The 17104-nt window shown below is 53.1% G+C and overlaps 1 protein-coding gene across 1 annotated transcript; it reads left to right on the top strand.

Moving 5' to 3' along the window:
• Window positions 1-722: 722 nt before the first annotated feature.
• Window positions 723-14031, top strand: LOC120390582 (sialic acid-binding Ig-like lectin 12). The gene is made up of 6 exons (XM_039513315.1): window positions 723-726; window positions 7995-8399; window positions 9387-9707; window positions 11938-12234; window positions 12514-12613; window positions 13950-14031. The coding sequence occupies exons 1-6, from the start codon at window positions 723-725 to the stop codon at window positions 14029-14031; spliced, it is 1209 nt and encodes a 402-aa protein (XP_039369249.1).
• Window positions 14032-17104: the final 3073 nt, after the last annotated feature.

Raw genomic sequence — 17104 nt, 5'->3', positions numbered from 1 at the left:
TGTCAGAGAATCACAGAAACTGTAAACTTGCAAATAGGAATAAAACTCACTTTTTTGCACGTGCCAAAAGAAATCGATCCCTGTGCTGTGCCATGACGCTTTTTAAAATGACTTATACACCCCTTGCTGGCTTGGAATGATTCATCCCCTGTTAAATTTCCAAATTTAGTCGCTTGGGCTTGAAGAGTTGGCCCACCTTAGGGGCATTCCTTTCAGCCTTTCCTGAGCAAACCACGTGCGCATCTTTTTCTCTCTCGTGGGTTTTGCTGAATAGTGCACACGTTTTCACTTAAGCCCCGCGGCAGAATCGATATTTTGTACAAAGCCGTTCAGTTTATATACATTGTTTTTCCATCCTCAGAGAGCAGATTCGGCAATCCCAGTGTCTTTTGAAATTTTGGCTTGGGTTTCTCCGCTATTTGCTCGATGTATTGCAGCAGCTTTTCTTCTCCACTGTAGGAACGCTGACGCTTGCCCTCTGCCCTGTAGCGTGACAATGACTAAGCGTGCGTGATACGTCTTTACGAACATGGGGAAAAAGATACAAAACGATTCTGCTCCGCACTTCCTGTCGATTTCTATCTCAGTGAGTTAGTGAGCAAATCTGTAGCGCTACATAGCAAGTTCCTGTACCGCGTGTTAATGAGTCTCGTGTGTTAAATAGGCAGCACAGGGAGGCATGGCGCTACCGCGTGTTAAGTGGATTCGTGCGTAAACGGGTCATGCGTAAATGGCTCTGTACCGTACATACATGCGCACACACACATACACACTCATATACACACACATATATATACATGGAGAGAGAGAGAGTACATACATACACTGGATAGATACATACACTGACTATTGTTTTAGGATATGTAGCAGGGTGGACCCCTGCTCCTGCCCTGAAGGGGTTGAACACAGCCCTGGGAAGGGGCTTTAGGCTGGGCTGATTCGGGAAGTGGCTGCAGCTGGAGCCACGCCCCAAACTGAGCACCAGGGCCTTATAAGAAGGCCAGGGAAGCCAGAAGCCCAGTCAGTCTCTCTCCATCTATAGAAGGAGATGGGCCTGGCTGGAGGGAGCAATGCTCAGTGCCTCACAAGCCTTCTGAAGACACCCAAAATGACAAACTTTGCATTGGATACACACAGTCATTTTCTAACGATAAAAATGGGGGTGTAGGTTGTTTCCCTGAGATACACAGTGTCAAACTCACCCTGGGGCAGATTGGAGCCAGCGCCCTATAGAGGGGAAGGGCCCTGTGTCCCATTACCCTCCCAGACAGTCCCCCCAGCCAGTACGCACCCCCACGCGGTGGGGTCAGAAGCCGGCTGTCCGTGGGAGCTGCTTGTATCTGGGACAATCTCCCGCTTGCGTCGATGGCACCGAGATCTGCAGCCACTGGAACTGGCTTCTGCAAGACGCTCTAGGGCCCAGATTCACGCCCTGACTTCCCTTTCCTGTCTTGAAATCTCACATCTATCCACAGCCCTCACCCTGACACTCGCGCCTGCTCAGTCCAAGGCGGGTCTCCTCACGCACCCAGTTCTTCCCACTGGAGTCGGGATTCACTAGCCATCCTAACCAGACATCTGCTGTTCCAGTGCGCTGTTCCCAGCGCCTCGCCCCAGAGGCAGACGCATCTCAGCTCCGGGTGAGCAACCCCTGGGCAGTGTCGCTGTGTGGCTGTTCCCAGCCGCCCCGCCCCAGAGGCGGCTGCATCTCAGCTCGGGGTGAGTGATTAGCATTTGCTGCATGTACAATACGATAAGAGGTGTGAGCTGCTAGTCTTCAAATATTATTGTGTGATGGGGAAAACCAGTAATAAAGGCATAGATCTGGGATGGGGGGCAGGTAGCCAGGACTCCTGGGTTCTATTCCCGACTCTGGGAGGGGAATGGTCATAACAGTGGGGCTGGGAGCCAGGACTCCTGGGTCCATCCAGAGCTCTGGGACCAGAGTGGGGTGTAGAGGGTCTCAGAGTCAGGACTCCTTTCCTGTCCCTGGCTCTGGGAGGGGAGCAGGGTCTAGTGGGATACAGTGGAGGGTGGAGGCAGGGAGTCAGGACTCCTGGACTCTATCCCAACTCTGGGAGGAGAGTGAGGGTTAGCAGGGCTCAGAGCCCGGACTCCTGGGTTCTATTTCCAGCCCCAAAAGCAATATGCAGCCTGCCTCTGTTGCAGGGAAGCCGTGGTTAGGGCCAGCCAGAAGGAGGGGAAGTCGGCAGGATGCTGGTGCTGGGTTTCTGAGACAGCATCTCCCCCCAACCCCCTCCCGTCCGCACCCACTTCTGCTTTCACATTCCTGTGCTTGCCGCTTCCCCAGACTCTGAGTCAGGAACCCAGGCTGCAGGGTCGGAGAGCCAGGTGCTGAGCCCCCCTCTGCAGGTCTAGGGGTGAGTGGAAATAGGGGGGAGGGAGCTGGATGGTCTGTGGAGACTGGGGTGCCCCTCAATCCCCACCTGCAGCCTCTTGCTATCCCAGCCCTGGGCTCCCTGCCCCCCCAGCTCTGCCGATGCCCCTCAAGGCCGAGCAGGGTCCCGACCCAGGGATCGGGATGGAGGCTGGATCTCACGGGCCCGGCCCCTGCCCCTACAGCCCTGGGCAGCAGGGCCCGTCCCACCATGCTCTGGGCTGGTGCATGGGCTATGGGGGATCCAGGCTGACACCCGCCCAGCTCACTGCACCAGCACCCAGGTGGGGTGGATGAGGCAAAGGGCTGCAAAGAACACGGTTCAGGGAGACAAAGCACAAATATGTGGATTTTAAAAGCCAAAGTCAGGATTCTGAGATCAAATCTCACAATATTTGGCCAATCTCAGGATTTTTAAAGCAAACCTCAGGATTTATCAGTGAATTTCAGGGAGGGGTTGGGGTTGTCATGTTCCCATTCAATCTTGGGATTTTTTAGCGAATCCTAGAATCACAGACCCACAAGGTGAGAAGGGACCACAGGGGTCACCTAGTCCAACCCCTGCCAAGATGTAGGATTTGTTGGGTCTAACCCATCTCAGACAGATACTGTCCAGCCCCTTCTCGAAACCCTCCAGTGAAGGCACTTCCACCACCTCCCTGGGCATCTGCTCCATTGTCCAACTACTCTCGTCCTGCTCTCTGGGGTGAGAGAGAACAACTTTTCTCCAGCTTCTCTATGGTAGCTTGTCCTGTACTTGAAAACTGTGATAATGTCCCCTCTCACCCCACCAATCTCTTTTCCAAACTAGTCATACCCAGTTCCTTCAGGCTGTGCCCCTAGGGCTTCCATTCCATCCCTTTGATCCCTCGCCTCTGAATCCTTTCCAATTTCTCTACATCCTTTCTATACATTGGTGACCAAAACTGGACACAGTCCTCCAGCTGAGGCATAGAGCGGTACTGTCACCTCTCCTGACTTGCATGCTCTGCCTCTGTTCATGCAACCTGACATTGCATTTGTTTGGGGGTTTTTTTGCAACAGCATCACATTGCTGACTCCTGTCGAGGTTGTGATCCGCCACAACTCCCAGCTCCTTCTCAGCAGTGCTGCTGCCAAGCCAGTTCTTCCCCATCTTGTATTTGTGCATTTGGTTTTTGTTCCCTACGTGGAGCATCTTCCGTTTGTCCTTGATGAATTTCATTGTGTCAGCTACAGCCCAATTCTCCAATTTATCAAGATTCCTCTGAATTTTAGCTCCATCTTCCAAAGTGTTGGCAACTCCTCCCAGCTTTGTGTCATCTGCAGATTTGATCAGTCTGCTCCCTTGTCCTACATCCACATCATTGATAAAGATGTTAAACAACATGGGACCTAGAACAAATCCCTGTGGAGCCCCACTTGGGACCTCCCTCCAATCCCACATCGTTCCATTAACAGTTACTCATTGTTTGCGGTTGTTTAACCGTTCTGTATCCACTTAATGGTAGTTCCACCAAGTCCACATTTCTCCATAAGAATGACCAGACTGTGTCAGACCAAAGGAAAATCTAGCCCAGTATCCTGTTTTCTGACAGTGGCCAATGCCAGGTGTCCCGGGGAGATGGACAGAACAGGGAATCATCAAGTGTCCCGTCCCCTGTCGCCCATTCCCAGCTTCTGGCAAAAAGACGCTATAGACACTATCACTGTAGATCGTGGCTAATAATCAATTGATTGACCTACCCTCTCTGAATTTATCCAGTTCTTTTTGAACCCTGTTAGAGTTTTGGCCTTCACAACATCCTCTGGCAAAGAGTTCAACAGGTTGACTGTGTGTGAAGAAATAGTTCCTTACATTTTTTTTAAACCTGCCGCCTATTAATTTCATTGGGGAACTCCTAGTTCTTGTGTTATGGGAAGGGGTAAATAACACTCCCTTATTTACTGTCTCCACACCAGTCATGATTTTATAGACCTCTATAATATCCCCCCTTAGTCGTCTCTTTTCCAAGCTGAACAGTCCCGGTCTTAGTAATCTCTCCTTTTAAGGAAGCTGTTCCATCCCCTAATCACTTTTGTTGCCCTTTTCTGAACCTTTTCCAATTCCAGCTTGGGATAGGGCCACAGAACTGCACGTAGTATTCAAGATGTGCACGTACCATGGATTTATATAGCGGCAATATGATATTTTCTGTCTTATTAGCTATCCCTTTCTTAATGATTCCCAACATTCTGTTAAGTTTTTTGACAGCCGCTGAACATTGAGTGGGTGTTTTCAGAGAACTATCCATCGTGACTCTCAGATCTCTTCCATGAGTGGTAACAGCTAATTTATACCCCACCACTTTATATGTATAGTTGGGATTATGTTTTCCAATGAGCATAACTTTACATTTATTAACATTGAATTTCATCTCCCATTTTGTTACCCAGTCACCCAGTTTTGTGAGATCCCTTTGTAGCTCATCGCAGTCAGCTTTGAGCTTGAGTGGTTTTGTATCATCTGCAAATTTTGCCACCTCCCTGCTTACCCCTTTTTCCAAATCGTTTATGAACATGCTGAACAGCCCTGGTCCCAATACAGACCCCTGGGGACATCATTATTCACCTCTCTCCACTGTGAAAATTAGTCTTTTATTCCCATCCTTGGTTTCTTAGCTTTTAACCAGTTACTGATCCCTTCCCACTTATCCCATGACAGCTCACTTTGCTTAAGAGTATTTTGGGGAGGAACCTTGTCCAAGACTTTCTGAAAATCTAAGGACATCGACTGGGTCACCCTTGTCCACATGCTGTTGATTCCGTCAAAAAATTCTAGTAGTTTGGCGACCCATGATTTCCCTTTACAAAAACCATATTGAGTCTTCCCCAACAAATCTATGCATCTGATCATTCTGCTCTTTGCTATATTTTCACTTTACTATAATTTCAACCAGTTTGCCCGTCACTGAAGTTAGGCTTATTGGCCTTCAATTGCTGGGATCACCTTGTGATGATGCGGTTCTGGTGGGACCCAGCTGAGAGTGCCAATTCAAGTCCAATTGCTTAAACAGGGCAGTTACAGCCCAAGGCTGGGGTTTTTCCATCTCTAAGGCAAACCAAACCAGCGAGACAAAGAGGACTTTGGTTTTACCCCAGTGACCAACACAAGCAATTTTCTTAGACACTCCAGTCTCCCAGTATCACCACCAGAGCCACTCATCCTGGGGAATGAATGGTTATGAAAACCAACACCCCAATAAAAGAAAAAGGTTCTCTCAATCCCAAAGAATCAAGCCCCAGGTCAATATACACATCAGATCTTACCCACAAATCACGCTGTTGCCAATCCTTTAGAATCTAAAACCTAAAGGTTTATTCATAAAAGGAAAAAGGTAGAGATGAGAGCTAGAATTGGTTAAATGGAATCAATTACATACAGTAATGGCAAAGTTCTTAGTTCAGTTACCTCATCAAAGAAGGAAACCAAGCTGGTCTGGCAGCATTTGTTCTTGGTAAATCCATGCTGGTGATCACCCCTTCGGCCTCACAAATTGAAGGTTTTATACATTGCTCTAGTAGCTTTCCAGGTGTCGAGGTCAGGCTGATTGGTCTGTAGTTTCCCAGCTCCACCCTTTTCCCCTTTTAAAGATGGCCCCTCTGTTAGCCCTTCACCCATCTTCTGGGACCTCTCCTGGCATCCATGAGTTTGCAAATATTATTGCCAGTGGCTCCAAGATTTCTTCCACTAATTCCTTCAGCCCCCCTGGGTTGAACAGCTTCCCGCCCCACTGATCTGAATTCATTCAAATTGTCCAGAACATCCCTGATGTGTTCTTTACTGATCCCGATCTGCAGCCCTTCCCCTTTGTTGTCCGTGGTAACTTCGCTGGTTTCCCACTCATATGTTGTTTTTTGTGGGAAGACTGAAGCAAAGCAGGCACTGAGCAGCGCTGCCTTCCGACCTTCTGTCACCAGCTTGGGTTTTTCTGGCCGCTCTCATGATTCTTAAAGAAAATCTCAGTTTTTTTTCACCAATTTAAGGATTTTTTTAGCTCATGATCTCTCAGGACCATCTGGTGATTTGGGGTTTTCTGTGTGGGTGGGAGGTCCCTGCGTTGCCAGCAGCCCCAGATCAGCCCCCTGCAGAGCCCAGCAGCACTGATGGTTCCCGAGGCAGATCTGCGCCCCCCAAACAGCCTCTGCTCTCACACTTCTCACCCCCCATCTGTCTCTAGGTTTGTACCAGCCGGATGCCCCAGCCATGGGCAGAGTCCCGATGCCACAGCATGACGCTGGGGAAAGGGAGCTCCCGCCTCAGGGCTCTCCCTGGAGAGCAGGGGGTCCTGCCACGCTGAGGGTCCTGATCCTTGCCCTGCTCTGGAGGGGTAAGTAAGCAGCACCTGCAGCCCCAGGGCAGGGGGAAGGGCAGAACCTGCAATAAGGGGGCCAGGTCTGTCCCAGAACTTGGAAGGGAAACTGGCCAGAGGGGGAGGGGAAGCCCAGTGCCCCCGTGTGGTGCTAGGGGGCGCTGAGTGACAGGTAGTGGGGGCAGGGGGCTCAATGTAGGGAGGGAGGAAAAGTAAACGGAGTGAGAATTGGTCAAGAACCCAGGGCTGGGCTCAGATGGGGCTGCAGGTCGGGAGTGAGGGGCATTGATAGATCTCGAGGGGGAGTTGAGCTGAAGTTTGGGCTTACTGGCCTTCAACTGCTGGGATCACTCGCAGGACAGTCTGGTGATTTGGGGTTTGCTGTGTGGAGGGGGAGGTCCCTGCACTGCCAGCAGCCCCAGATCAGCCCCCTGCAGAGCCCAGCAGCACTGATGGTCCCCCAGGCAGATCTGCGCCCCCCAGAGAGCCTCTGCTCTCACACTTCTCACCCCCGTCTGGCTCTAGGTCTGTCCCAGCCCAACGCCCCAGCCATGGGCAGAGCCCTGCTGCCACAGGAGGATGTCGGGGAAAGGGAGCTCCCGCCTCAGGGGGAAGGGCAGAGCCGGCGCTAAGCAGAGCCAGGTCTGTCCCAGGACTTGGACAAGAGGGGGAGGGGAGCCCAATGCCCCAGTGCGGTGCTAGGGGGCGCTGAGTGACAGGGACTGGGGGCAGGGGGGTGGATGTAGGGAGGGATGGAAACTAAATGGAGTGAGATTTGGTCAGGGACCCAGGGCTGGGCTGGCAGGGGGTTAGCGTCACGCACCCAAGGCCCCGCCCCCCCGAGCGTCGCCCAAGCCCCGCCCCCGAACGTCTAGTCGCCCAAGTACCCGCCCCCTGAGCGTCGCGTCGCCGAAGTCCCCGCCCCCTGAGTGTCGCGTCGCCCAAGTCCCGCCCCCCCGAGCGTCGCGTCGCCCAAGTCCCCGCCCCCCGAGCATCGCGTCGCCCAATTCCCCGCCCCCCACGAGTGTCGCGTCGCCCAAGTCCCCGACCCCCTAACAGGGCACCCCACCTCCTAAGCCCCTCCTCCCCCCAGCGCCGCCCGGCCAAACAAAAACAAACCCCGAGTGCCGCCCCCTCCCAAGGTGCCGCCCCAAGCACGTGCTTGGTCGTGGGTGGGTGCCTGGAGTCGGCCCTGTCTGGGGGCAGCTCAGAGTTGGTCTCTGCTATTTATGTGTCCCACTTCGATCCCTCCCCGTTCCCTGCAGGGTCCCTGTCCCAGGAGCCCGGATTTACCCTGACGGTGCCGCAGTCGGTGTTGGTGCAGGAGGGTCTCTGCGTTCTCGTCCCCTGCACCTTCACGTACCCAGCCTCGTACAACACCGACAATCCCTCGGCCCAGCTCTACGGAGCCTGGTACAAGGAGCCTGCTACTGTGGGCCAGGATCCTCCCGTGGCCAGCAGTTTCACCAGCGTGGGGCTGTCGCAGGAGACCCAGGGCCGGTTCCGGCTGGCAGAGAATCCAGAGCGCGGCGACTGCTCCCTGCAAATCAGTGATGCCCGACGGACGGATGCCGGGAGATATTTCCTTAACATCGAGAAAGGCATATTTGAACACACTTACCACTCCAATTCCGATGGCGCTGACCCTGCGCTCACGATCTCTGTGACAGGTAAGAGCAGCCGCAGTCACTGCTTGTGAGGGTCCCCCCCACTCTGAACTCTGGGGTACAGATGAGGAGACCCGCATGAAAGACCCCATAAGCTTATATTCTACCAGCTGAGGTTAAAATCTTCCCCAGGGCACAAATTCCTTCCCTTGTCCTTGGACGCTATTATTGCCACCACCACGTGATTTGTAGAAAAATTCAGGGATGGGAAACTTGGAATCTCTCTCCTCCCAAAATATCCCCCCAAACCCTTTCACCCCCTTTCCTGTGGAGGCTTGAGAACAATGTACTAAACAATTGGTTACAATGTGAGCACAGATCAGACTCTCTGTCTTCAGGACACTGAAAATCATTCAGGGTCTTAAAAGAAGAACTTCATATATAAAAGATTCACACCTGCAAAAATCAGTTTGGAAGGTAACTTCACAGGGTAAATAAAAGATTAAAAACACAGAGGATTCCCCTCTGGCTCAGCTTCACAGTTACAAAAACAGGAATCAAACTACATCTGTAGCATAGGAAAATTCACAAGCTAAAACACAAGGTAACCTAACGCCTTTCCTTGCCTACTTCCAATGTCTGTGGTTTTAGATCTATTGTTCCAGGTATATTTGCAGGAGATGTTGTACCTGCTTGGTCTCTCCCTCTGTCCAGAGAGGGAACAACAAAGAGAGCAACAAACAAATCCCCCCCCACCCCCACAGATTTGAAAGTTCCTTCTTTCCTCATTGGTCCTTCTGGTAAGGTGCCAACTAGGTTATTTGAGCTGATTAATCCCTTGCAGGGAAGGCGATTTAGTCCAGCTGCCAAAGAGGGATTTGATGCTACTGCACACAGAGAGTTGTTACTCTTCCCTCTACATTTATGACACCGCTCAGCAGCCCCCCTGAGCCAGCCAGTCCCCGCCCTGGGGCCGGATCAGGGCCGTGCCCCTAGAGGGGAAAGGCCCCGTGTCCCCGAGCGATTCTCTCCCCTCTCCCCATGTCTCAGGGCTGACGGAGAATCCAGAGATCCAGATCTCGCCGGCGCGGGGGCTGCCAGGGACGCTGCTGGCCGGGGAGCCGGTGACTGTGACCTGCACGGCCCCTGGGCGCTGCTCCGGGCCCCCTCCCCGAGTCACCTGGACGGGGCCGTTCAGCGACACAGCCCGGAACGTCTCAGCCCCGCTGGCGAACGGCACCTGGGCCCACAGCTCCGTGCTCAGCTTCATGCCCAGCTTGGAGGACGATGGCAAAGAGCTCGTCTGCAACGTCACCTACAGGCCACCACGGGGACCTTCCACCCGCAGAACCGTCCGGCTCCACGTCGGCTGTGAGTGACCCCCCCAGCCCCTCCACGCCAGCTCCCAGCCCCCTCTGGGATCCCCAGCCCTGCCATCCAGCCCCTCCCCCAACTCAGCCCTGTGCTGGGATCCCCACCCCCCACCAGGCACCCTCAGCCAATTCTACTCCAGGCCCCTTCGCCCCACACCGTGCAGCCCCTTCTCCCTTGGGATCTTCACCCCTTCCAGCCCTCCTTGGCTATGGCTCTGCCCTCCCATCCACACCCCCAGGTTCTTCTCTTCTGGGATCCTCTCTAGCCCCCTGACCTGCCCTGCCCCCAGAAGCCTCCTGTGCTGGGATCCACCCCCACATTCCAGTCCCGCCTTACTGGGATTCCCCACCTCACACCAGCCACCGCAGTTCCCCCTGAGATCCCCCCGGGCAGTCCCACCGCGTCTCCTCATCCTCCCCTTCCTGCCGGGATCGGTGGATGCTCTATATGGGGCAGAGGGTTAATGAGACCCAGTCACTGTCTGGCACTGAACACACTCCAGATTTGGTGCCCAGAGACCTCGGCCCGCCCTGCCCCAGGGCAAACCCCTGTTAAATGGCCTGTGAACCTCATGCTGCAGATCCAGGGCAGAGGGGAAATCAGCGGTCGCCTTTGTGAGGTGAAGGATCAAATCTGGCATCAGTGTAAGGACGACCCTTGTTCCCTTCATCCGGAGGGGGATTTAGCAGGAACCCGCCCCCCAGACACCAGCCCAACCCCGAATGTCTACACAGACCTCGGAGGAAATGTCCGCGCTGCAATCAGAGACCCGCAGCCCGAGCCCCGCGAGCCCGACCCAACAGACCCAGGCTCTGAGCCTCGGCGCCACTAGGCTTTGAGGGCAGCATGGACGGACCCTGCCAGGCCTGGCCAGATGGTACCAGCATCCGGCTGTTCCGGGTGTCGCTTTTCGTCGCCTCTCTGGGCGCAGCCAGGCTGCAAAATACCGAGGCCTGGCCAGCTAAGCCAGAGTGCAAAAGGAGCAGGCTTGGGAGAGACGAACCGAGGGGAGAAGGCAAAGGACCCATGACGGGGGTGTCTGATGTCCCTGGTGGTGTCTGGGTTGGGGGTGGGGGCGGGATCAGGGTTATTTAGACCCCTGGCTCTGGCCCACCCTGGGGAGGACACGTTTGAGGAGCCGGACACTGAACGTCTTGGCACTCGGCAGACAGTGGGGCTGTGGATGCTCGCTCAGGTACCCTGGAGCAGCCTGGCCCCTCGTTAGTGACTGCCAATTAGGCCCAATTTTGACCCACCAGTTTGGGTCCCTTGGGTTTCCATTTCCCACGGTTCTGGTTCCCCGGCGCGGCCCTAACCCGGCCCCTGGGTTCCTTCGGGCACCTCTTGAGTGGGGCTCAGTCGGGTCTGTCGCTTCCCTTCCCCCCCATGGGTCTTGTCACCTCAGGGACTTTCCTGTCCCCCAGCTGAGCTCACAGTGAGGGGCCGTGTCTAGGCTCTGTGATCACTAGTGACCCCCCCAGTGCTGTCCAGCCCCCCTGATCCCCCCTGTCCCGCCCGGGCCACCCAACATCACCGGGACCCTGACCAGGAATGGACGCCCCGGTGAGAGGCCGCGCAGCGAGCGCCTCCTAGTCACGCTCTGCCCACGCTCAGGGCCAGGCCCCAGGCTCAGCTGGGCCAGGCTGGTCCATGCCCGGAGGGGAGAGCCCGAGGACTGTGGGGACGGTGGTGGGGGAGCAGGCCCAGTTCCCTCTGCCTCCGACCCTGGGGCAGCACTAGGGGGTGCTGGTCAGTGGGGATGAAATCAGTCATGGACCAGTCTCTGAGACAGAGCCTGGCTGCCATGGAAAGTCGCCAGGATTGTGCTCCTACCCCAGAGCTGCTACGTCTCCACATTGGGCGAGGGCTCCTCATGTAAACAGCCCCCGTTTCCCACCCCAGAGGTGGCTGAATCTCGATTCCTTGGCAGGGGATCTCGGGGCGGGGGGACACCTGCCTGCTCATCTCCTCTAGCGCCGGCCCCATTGGGAGCTGAAGGCGACGTCGTGTCTCTGGAGACCCAGGAGGGTGACTCCCCGAGCCTGAGCTGTGAGGTTGGGAGCAGAGCCAAGGCCAAGGGGCACGAGTGCCGGCTGCTCGTCGAGTCTGAGTGAGGTTAACCCAGAGGACTCCCTGCCAGCGAGTGTGAGTGGGGTTAACCCAGAGGACTCCCTGCCCCTCGTTTTCTCTCTCTGACTCCTGTCGCTTTGTCTCCTGCTCTTCCCAGACAGCCCCCGGCCGGGGACCGGGCTGAACTCGTCCTGCCAGCGCCAGGGGCCCAGCATCAACTGCAGCTGCTCCCTGCGCTCCCAGCCCCCGCCCCAGCTCCAGTGGCAAGTGGACGGGGAGCCCCTGGCTGGGAATGGCTCACGAGGGGGCCTGCAGGTCAGCTCCTGGGCCCAGGGGGACGAGGCCGTCAGCACCCTGAGCTGGACGGGGAGCGCTGATGGAGGCCATCAGATCTTTTGCCTCGGTTCCAACCCCCACGGGTTCTATATTTTACTGCTGAGCCCACCGGAAACAGGTGAGAGTCCTACCCCTCTAGAGGGCGCCAGCTCTGACTTGGTCCGAGGGTGAGGGATTGGCTTCTTCTGGGGGCAGGGAATGGGGTATTGGGCTTATCCCCTCTAGGGGGCGCTGGCTCTGACCCATCCCCAGAGTAGGGACTGACTGTCTCAGGGGGCTTGGAATTTCCCCTCTAGGAGGCGCCAGCTCTGAGTCAGCCCCAGGCTGGGGACTGGCTTGCTCGGGGCAGGGTTGCAGGGATCTATCCCAGACCCTCAGCTTGTTCTGGCTCCCACAGGTGGCCTCACTCGGGCATTGATCGAAATCAGCTGCAAACTCGTCTTCGTGGTGACTGGATTTTTCCTGGCCTATTACCTCACCCTGCTCTATTACAGACGGTAACTCAGCTACCGACCCGCCCACCAACCTGCCCATGCACCCATCTACCCCCCTACCCATATACCTACCCACCTATGTACCCACCTAGCTACCAACCCACTGACCCACCCATCTACTCCCCTACCACCCCACCTACGTACCTACGAACTTACCATTCTACTCACCCACCCACCTACCATCCCACCCCCCTACATACCCACCTCCCTACCTATGTAATTACTGACCCACCCAGCTTCCTACTACCCCACCTAGCTACTAATGCACTGACCCAACCACCCACTGACATACCCACCTACGCACCCACCTACCTCCTATCTATCTATGCACTTACCCAGCTGTCAGCTTTCCCTCCCCACTCTGAACTCTGGGGTACAGATGTGGGGACCCACATGAAAGACCCCCTATGCTTATATTCCACCAGCTTAGGTTAAAAACTTCCCCGAGTCACAAATTCCTTCCCTTGTCCTTGTGCAGTATTGCTGCCATCACCAAGTGATTTAAACAAACATTCAGGGAGGCGTCACTTGGAGCCCTATTTCCACCCCCCAAATATCCCCCCCAAGCCTCTTCACCCGCTTTCCTGGGGAGGCTTGAGAATAATGTACCAACCAATTGGTTAAACCAATGAGCACAGACCAAATCCCTGGCTTTTAAGGACACTGAAAATCAATCAGGTTCTTAAAAGAAGAATTGAATTATCAAGAAAAAAACTAAAAGAAGGACCTCTGTAAAATCAGGATGGAAGATAACTTTACAGGGTAAATAAAAAGATTCAAAACACAGAGGATTCCGCTCTGACTCTGCATTCCAGTTACAAAACAGGGATAAAATTACCTCTTAGCATTGGGAAAATTCACAAGCTAAAACAAAAGACAATCTAATGCATTTAATTTGCTATTTTTGTAATTTTAGATACTTATTCCAGGTCGGGCTTTAGGAGAGTTTATTTTTCTGCCTGGTCCCTCTCTCTGACCCAAGAGAGAACAACAGAAAAAGCACAAACAAAACCTCCCCCCTTCCCAGTTTTGAAAGTATCTTTTCCTGTTGGTCCTTCTGGTCAGGTGTCAACTATGTTAATTGAACTGATTAACCCCTTACAGGTAAGTGATTCTGTACCTCTGGCCAGGAGGGATTTATGTTACTGCATACATAGGGTTATTACCATTCCCTTTATATTTATGACACCAACTAACTAACTACTTACCCACCCACCTATGTACCCACCTATCACCAGGCCTAGGTACCTATTCACCCACCCACCCCTCTGTCTATCTCTCTATCTTGAGTGTCAGCCACTTACATATCCCAGAATCTCTTTCTGTCTTTCTCTCTCAGGACACTCTGCTGCTCTCATGAAAGCAGAAGGAAGGACCGGCCAGGGGACAGGGAATCCACGGTGCCTGAGTTCGGCGTGTAGATCGGGCCATTCCTCAGTCACCGAAGAGCCGACAGGGAATTAGAAACTCAAGGGACTGAGGAATCAGAGAATGAGACCTCAGCTGGGGGCACTGCCATCCCGGGTGAGGCCAATGGGCCCTGTTGCCTCCCACAGTGTTTAATTTGTATTGAAAGAGATGCCAGAGCTCAGCCGTGGCTCAAATTAAGCCCTGGCAGGGCGGCCTGATACTGGCGGGGGCTGGCCGGGCACCCAGCCCTGAAGGCAGCGCCACCGCCAGCAGCAGCGCACAAGTCAGGGGGGCCTGGCACATGGGGTGTTGCCACCCTCCTGCGCTGCTGCTGGGGCTTGTGGTGCCTGGTGCTCGGCATGTGGCTCAAGGCTTCGCGCTGTCACACGTGGGCTGCATCTCGCCAGAGCCCACGGCCTCCCACAGCCCCCTGGCCACTCCTGGCTCACCCGGGGGGGGCGGCACCAGTTCAGACTTGGGGCAGGGGGAGGAAACTTTAACCATGATTCCAGGGACAACTCAGGCAACTGAAAACTTTCAGGGCTTTGCAGATAATAACTTAGCGATTCACTGACAGGAGCACTGTATCTAGCTGTTATATAAAGAAAGAAAATATATATACAAACGCCCATTAAAGCCACATTTAAATCTTATATGTAAATTTAGAACAATCAGGAGATAATACAGCAAAATAATCCCAATCCCAAGCCTTGTGGTATCAGTTCTGGAGCTTTAACGCAGCTATCAGAAACACACGTCTGATACTTTGTGCACAATCTTTAGTAGAGATAAATAAAAATAAATAATATCGTCTTACTTTCTGAAACAGACACACTGTGTTACTGCCAAATCGCCTCTATTTTAGTCAATTATTTTTCACTAAAAACATAATTTTAACATATGTGATTAAGGGTTTTTTTCCTCTTTTATTAAGAAAGGGAATTAATGTTTCTAATTCTTTTGGCATTTATGTTTATCGACCACAATCGTGTATTTATATGTGACTCACTAACATTTGACTCCACCATTGCTATTGGTATCACAGTTGGAACTGCAGTTATTTTCATGCAAATCTTAAGTTAATTTACAGCTATAACTAAAATACAATTTGAAAATAAGCGACTTTCATCTGCGCAGTGTCTATAGTTCTGTGTTTAGCTAATGTTTTTGAAACTGGAATTACTAAAGTGAGTAAAAGCTAAAGTTACATTCTAGGAGGATGCTATTATTTGATTTTGCCACTTTACATAATGAATGGAAAAGCACAGTATGATACTAACAGTAATAATGCTAATTACTTCAGCCCGGACAGGTTAGGCAGTTTAAAACTCACTACTCAAAGAATTCAGTGTGAGCATAAAAGAGAAATAAAATTATGAAATGCAGAGACTAGTCAAAAAACTCAACTGACGGCACTTTGAAAGAATAAAATTACAGAGCATGTATGTGCATTGCAGGAAGTAACAAGTAACAACAGCAAGATAAGTATGTGTTGGGTGGAGTGAGTGTTAAAGAGACAGTGTGTGTGAGCTGGGGGTGTGTGAGAGCTGGGGGAGTGTGTGCGAGACCGCATGCTGCCCCTTTAAGAGAGCAGCTCTTTGCAGGCTGAAGGAAAGCTCCTTGAGACACAGCAGCGCTGTCCCACTCTGGGTGAGCCCTGTCCCCCACCCCACCTGCTCTGCGGAGATGGGGCATATTGGGAGGACAGGGAACAGGCTGACATCCGAGCCCCTCCCCCTGCTCCTTACAGCAGACTGGAAGATCCCAGGAGCAGCTGGCCAGGGTGGCTCCAAGGCAGGGGGCAGGAGCCATGGGGCTGCAGACACCAGCAGGGGTTTGGATCCCATTGAGAGCTGGGTGTCTGGGTGCTGGAGACAGGAGCACGTGCTAAGTCATTTTCATTTAAGTCTGAGGCTTGTGGGTGTGGTTCAGACCCTGGGTCTGTGTTGCAGCAGGCTGGCATGTCTGGCTCAACAAGGCAGGTTTCTGCAGTCCCAAGCTGGCAGGGAAAATGGGCTCTGAGGTAGTGTGAGCACATCAGGTGGCAGTCCCAAGGGGGTCTCTGTGACCCAACCCGTTACAGCCCAGTTCGCCCGTGGCTAAGGCCAGCCCTGGATTACTTAATTTGCTCTGTGATGTCCAGAATGCGTTCAGATACCCTGGTGTCGAGCACAGTACGATACTCTCTAGAGCAGCGGCTCTCAAACTGTGGATCAGGACCTCAAAGTGGGTCACGACCCCATTTTAATGGGGTCACCAAGGCTGGCTTAGACTTGCTGTACCCGGGGACCAAAGCCCGAGACTCACTGCCTGGGCTCCGGTGGGCTCAGACTTCGATCCCCCCTCCTGGGGTCGTGTAGTAATGTTTGTTGTCAGAAGGGGGTTATGGTGCAATGTAGTTTGAGACCCCCTGCGAGAACAGAGCAAACCAGGTGATGCTAGTTACTGATCCCTGCAAGCCAATGCAGTTACCACAAAGCCAAATATTAGCGTGAAAGCAAGTGTTCAGTCTTTGAGAAATGCTGAATTGATTGTGTTTGTCTTTGTGTTACAGTAGCACCTACTATGTGCTAAGATTGGTCCAAGCACAGAAGAATCCTTGGTTTCTAGACATGTCAGAGAATCACAGAAACTGTAAACTTGCAAATAGGAATAAAACTCACTTTTTGGCACGTGCCAAAAGAAATCGATACCTGCGCTGTGCCATGACGCTTTTAAAAACGACTTATAAACCCCTTGCTGGCTTGGAATGATTCATCCCCTGTTAAATTTCCAAATTTGGTTGTTTGGGCTTGAAGAGTTGGCCCACCTTAGGGGCATTCCTTTCAGCCTTTCCTGAGCAAACCACGTGCGCATCTTTTTCTCTCTCGTGGGTTTTGCTGAATAGTGCACACATTTTCACTTAAGCCCCGCGGCAGAATCGATATTTTGTACAAAGCCGTTCAGTTTATATACATTGTTTTTCCATCCTCGGAGAGCAGATTCGGCAATCCCAGTGTCTTTTCAAATTTTGGCCTGGGTTTCCCCGCTATTTGCTCAATGTATTGCAGGAGCTTTTCTTCTCCACTGTAGGAACGCTGACGC

Source organism: Mauremys reevesii, linkage group 24 (assembly GCF_016161935.1).
Source record: "Mauremys reevesii isolate NIE-2019 linkage group 24, ASM1616193v1, whole genome shotgun sequence".
Taxonomy (NCBI): domain Eukaryota; kingdom Metazoa; phylum Chordata; order Testudines; family Geoemydidae; genus Mauremys; species Mauremys reevesii.
The sequence above is the reverse complement of the archived record's forward strand: the minus strand, read 5'-3'. Positions and strand labels throughout refer to the sequence as shown.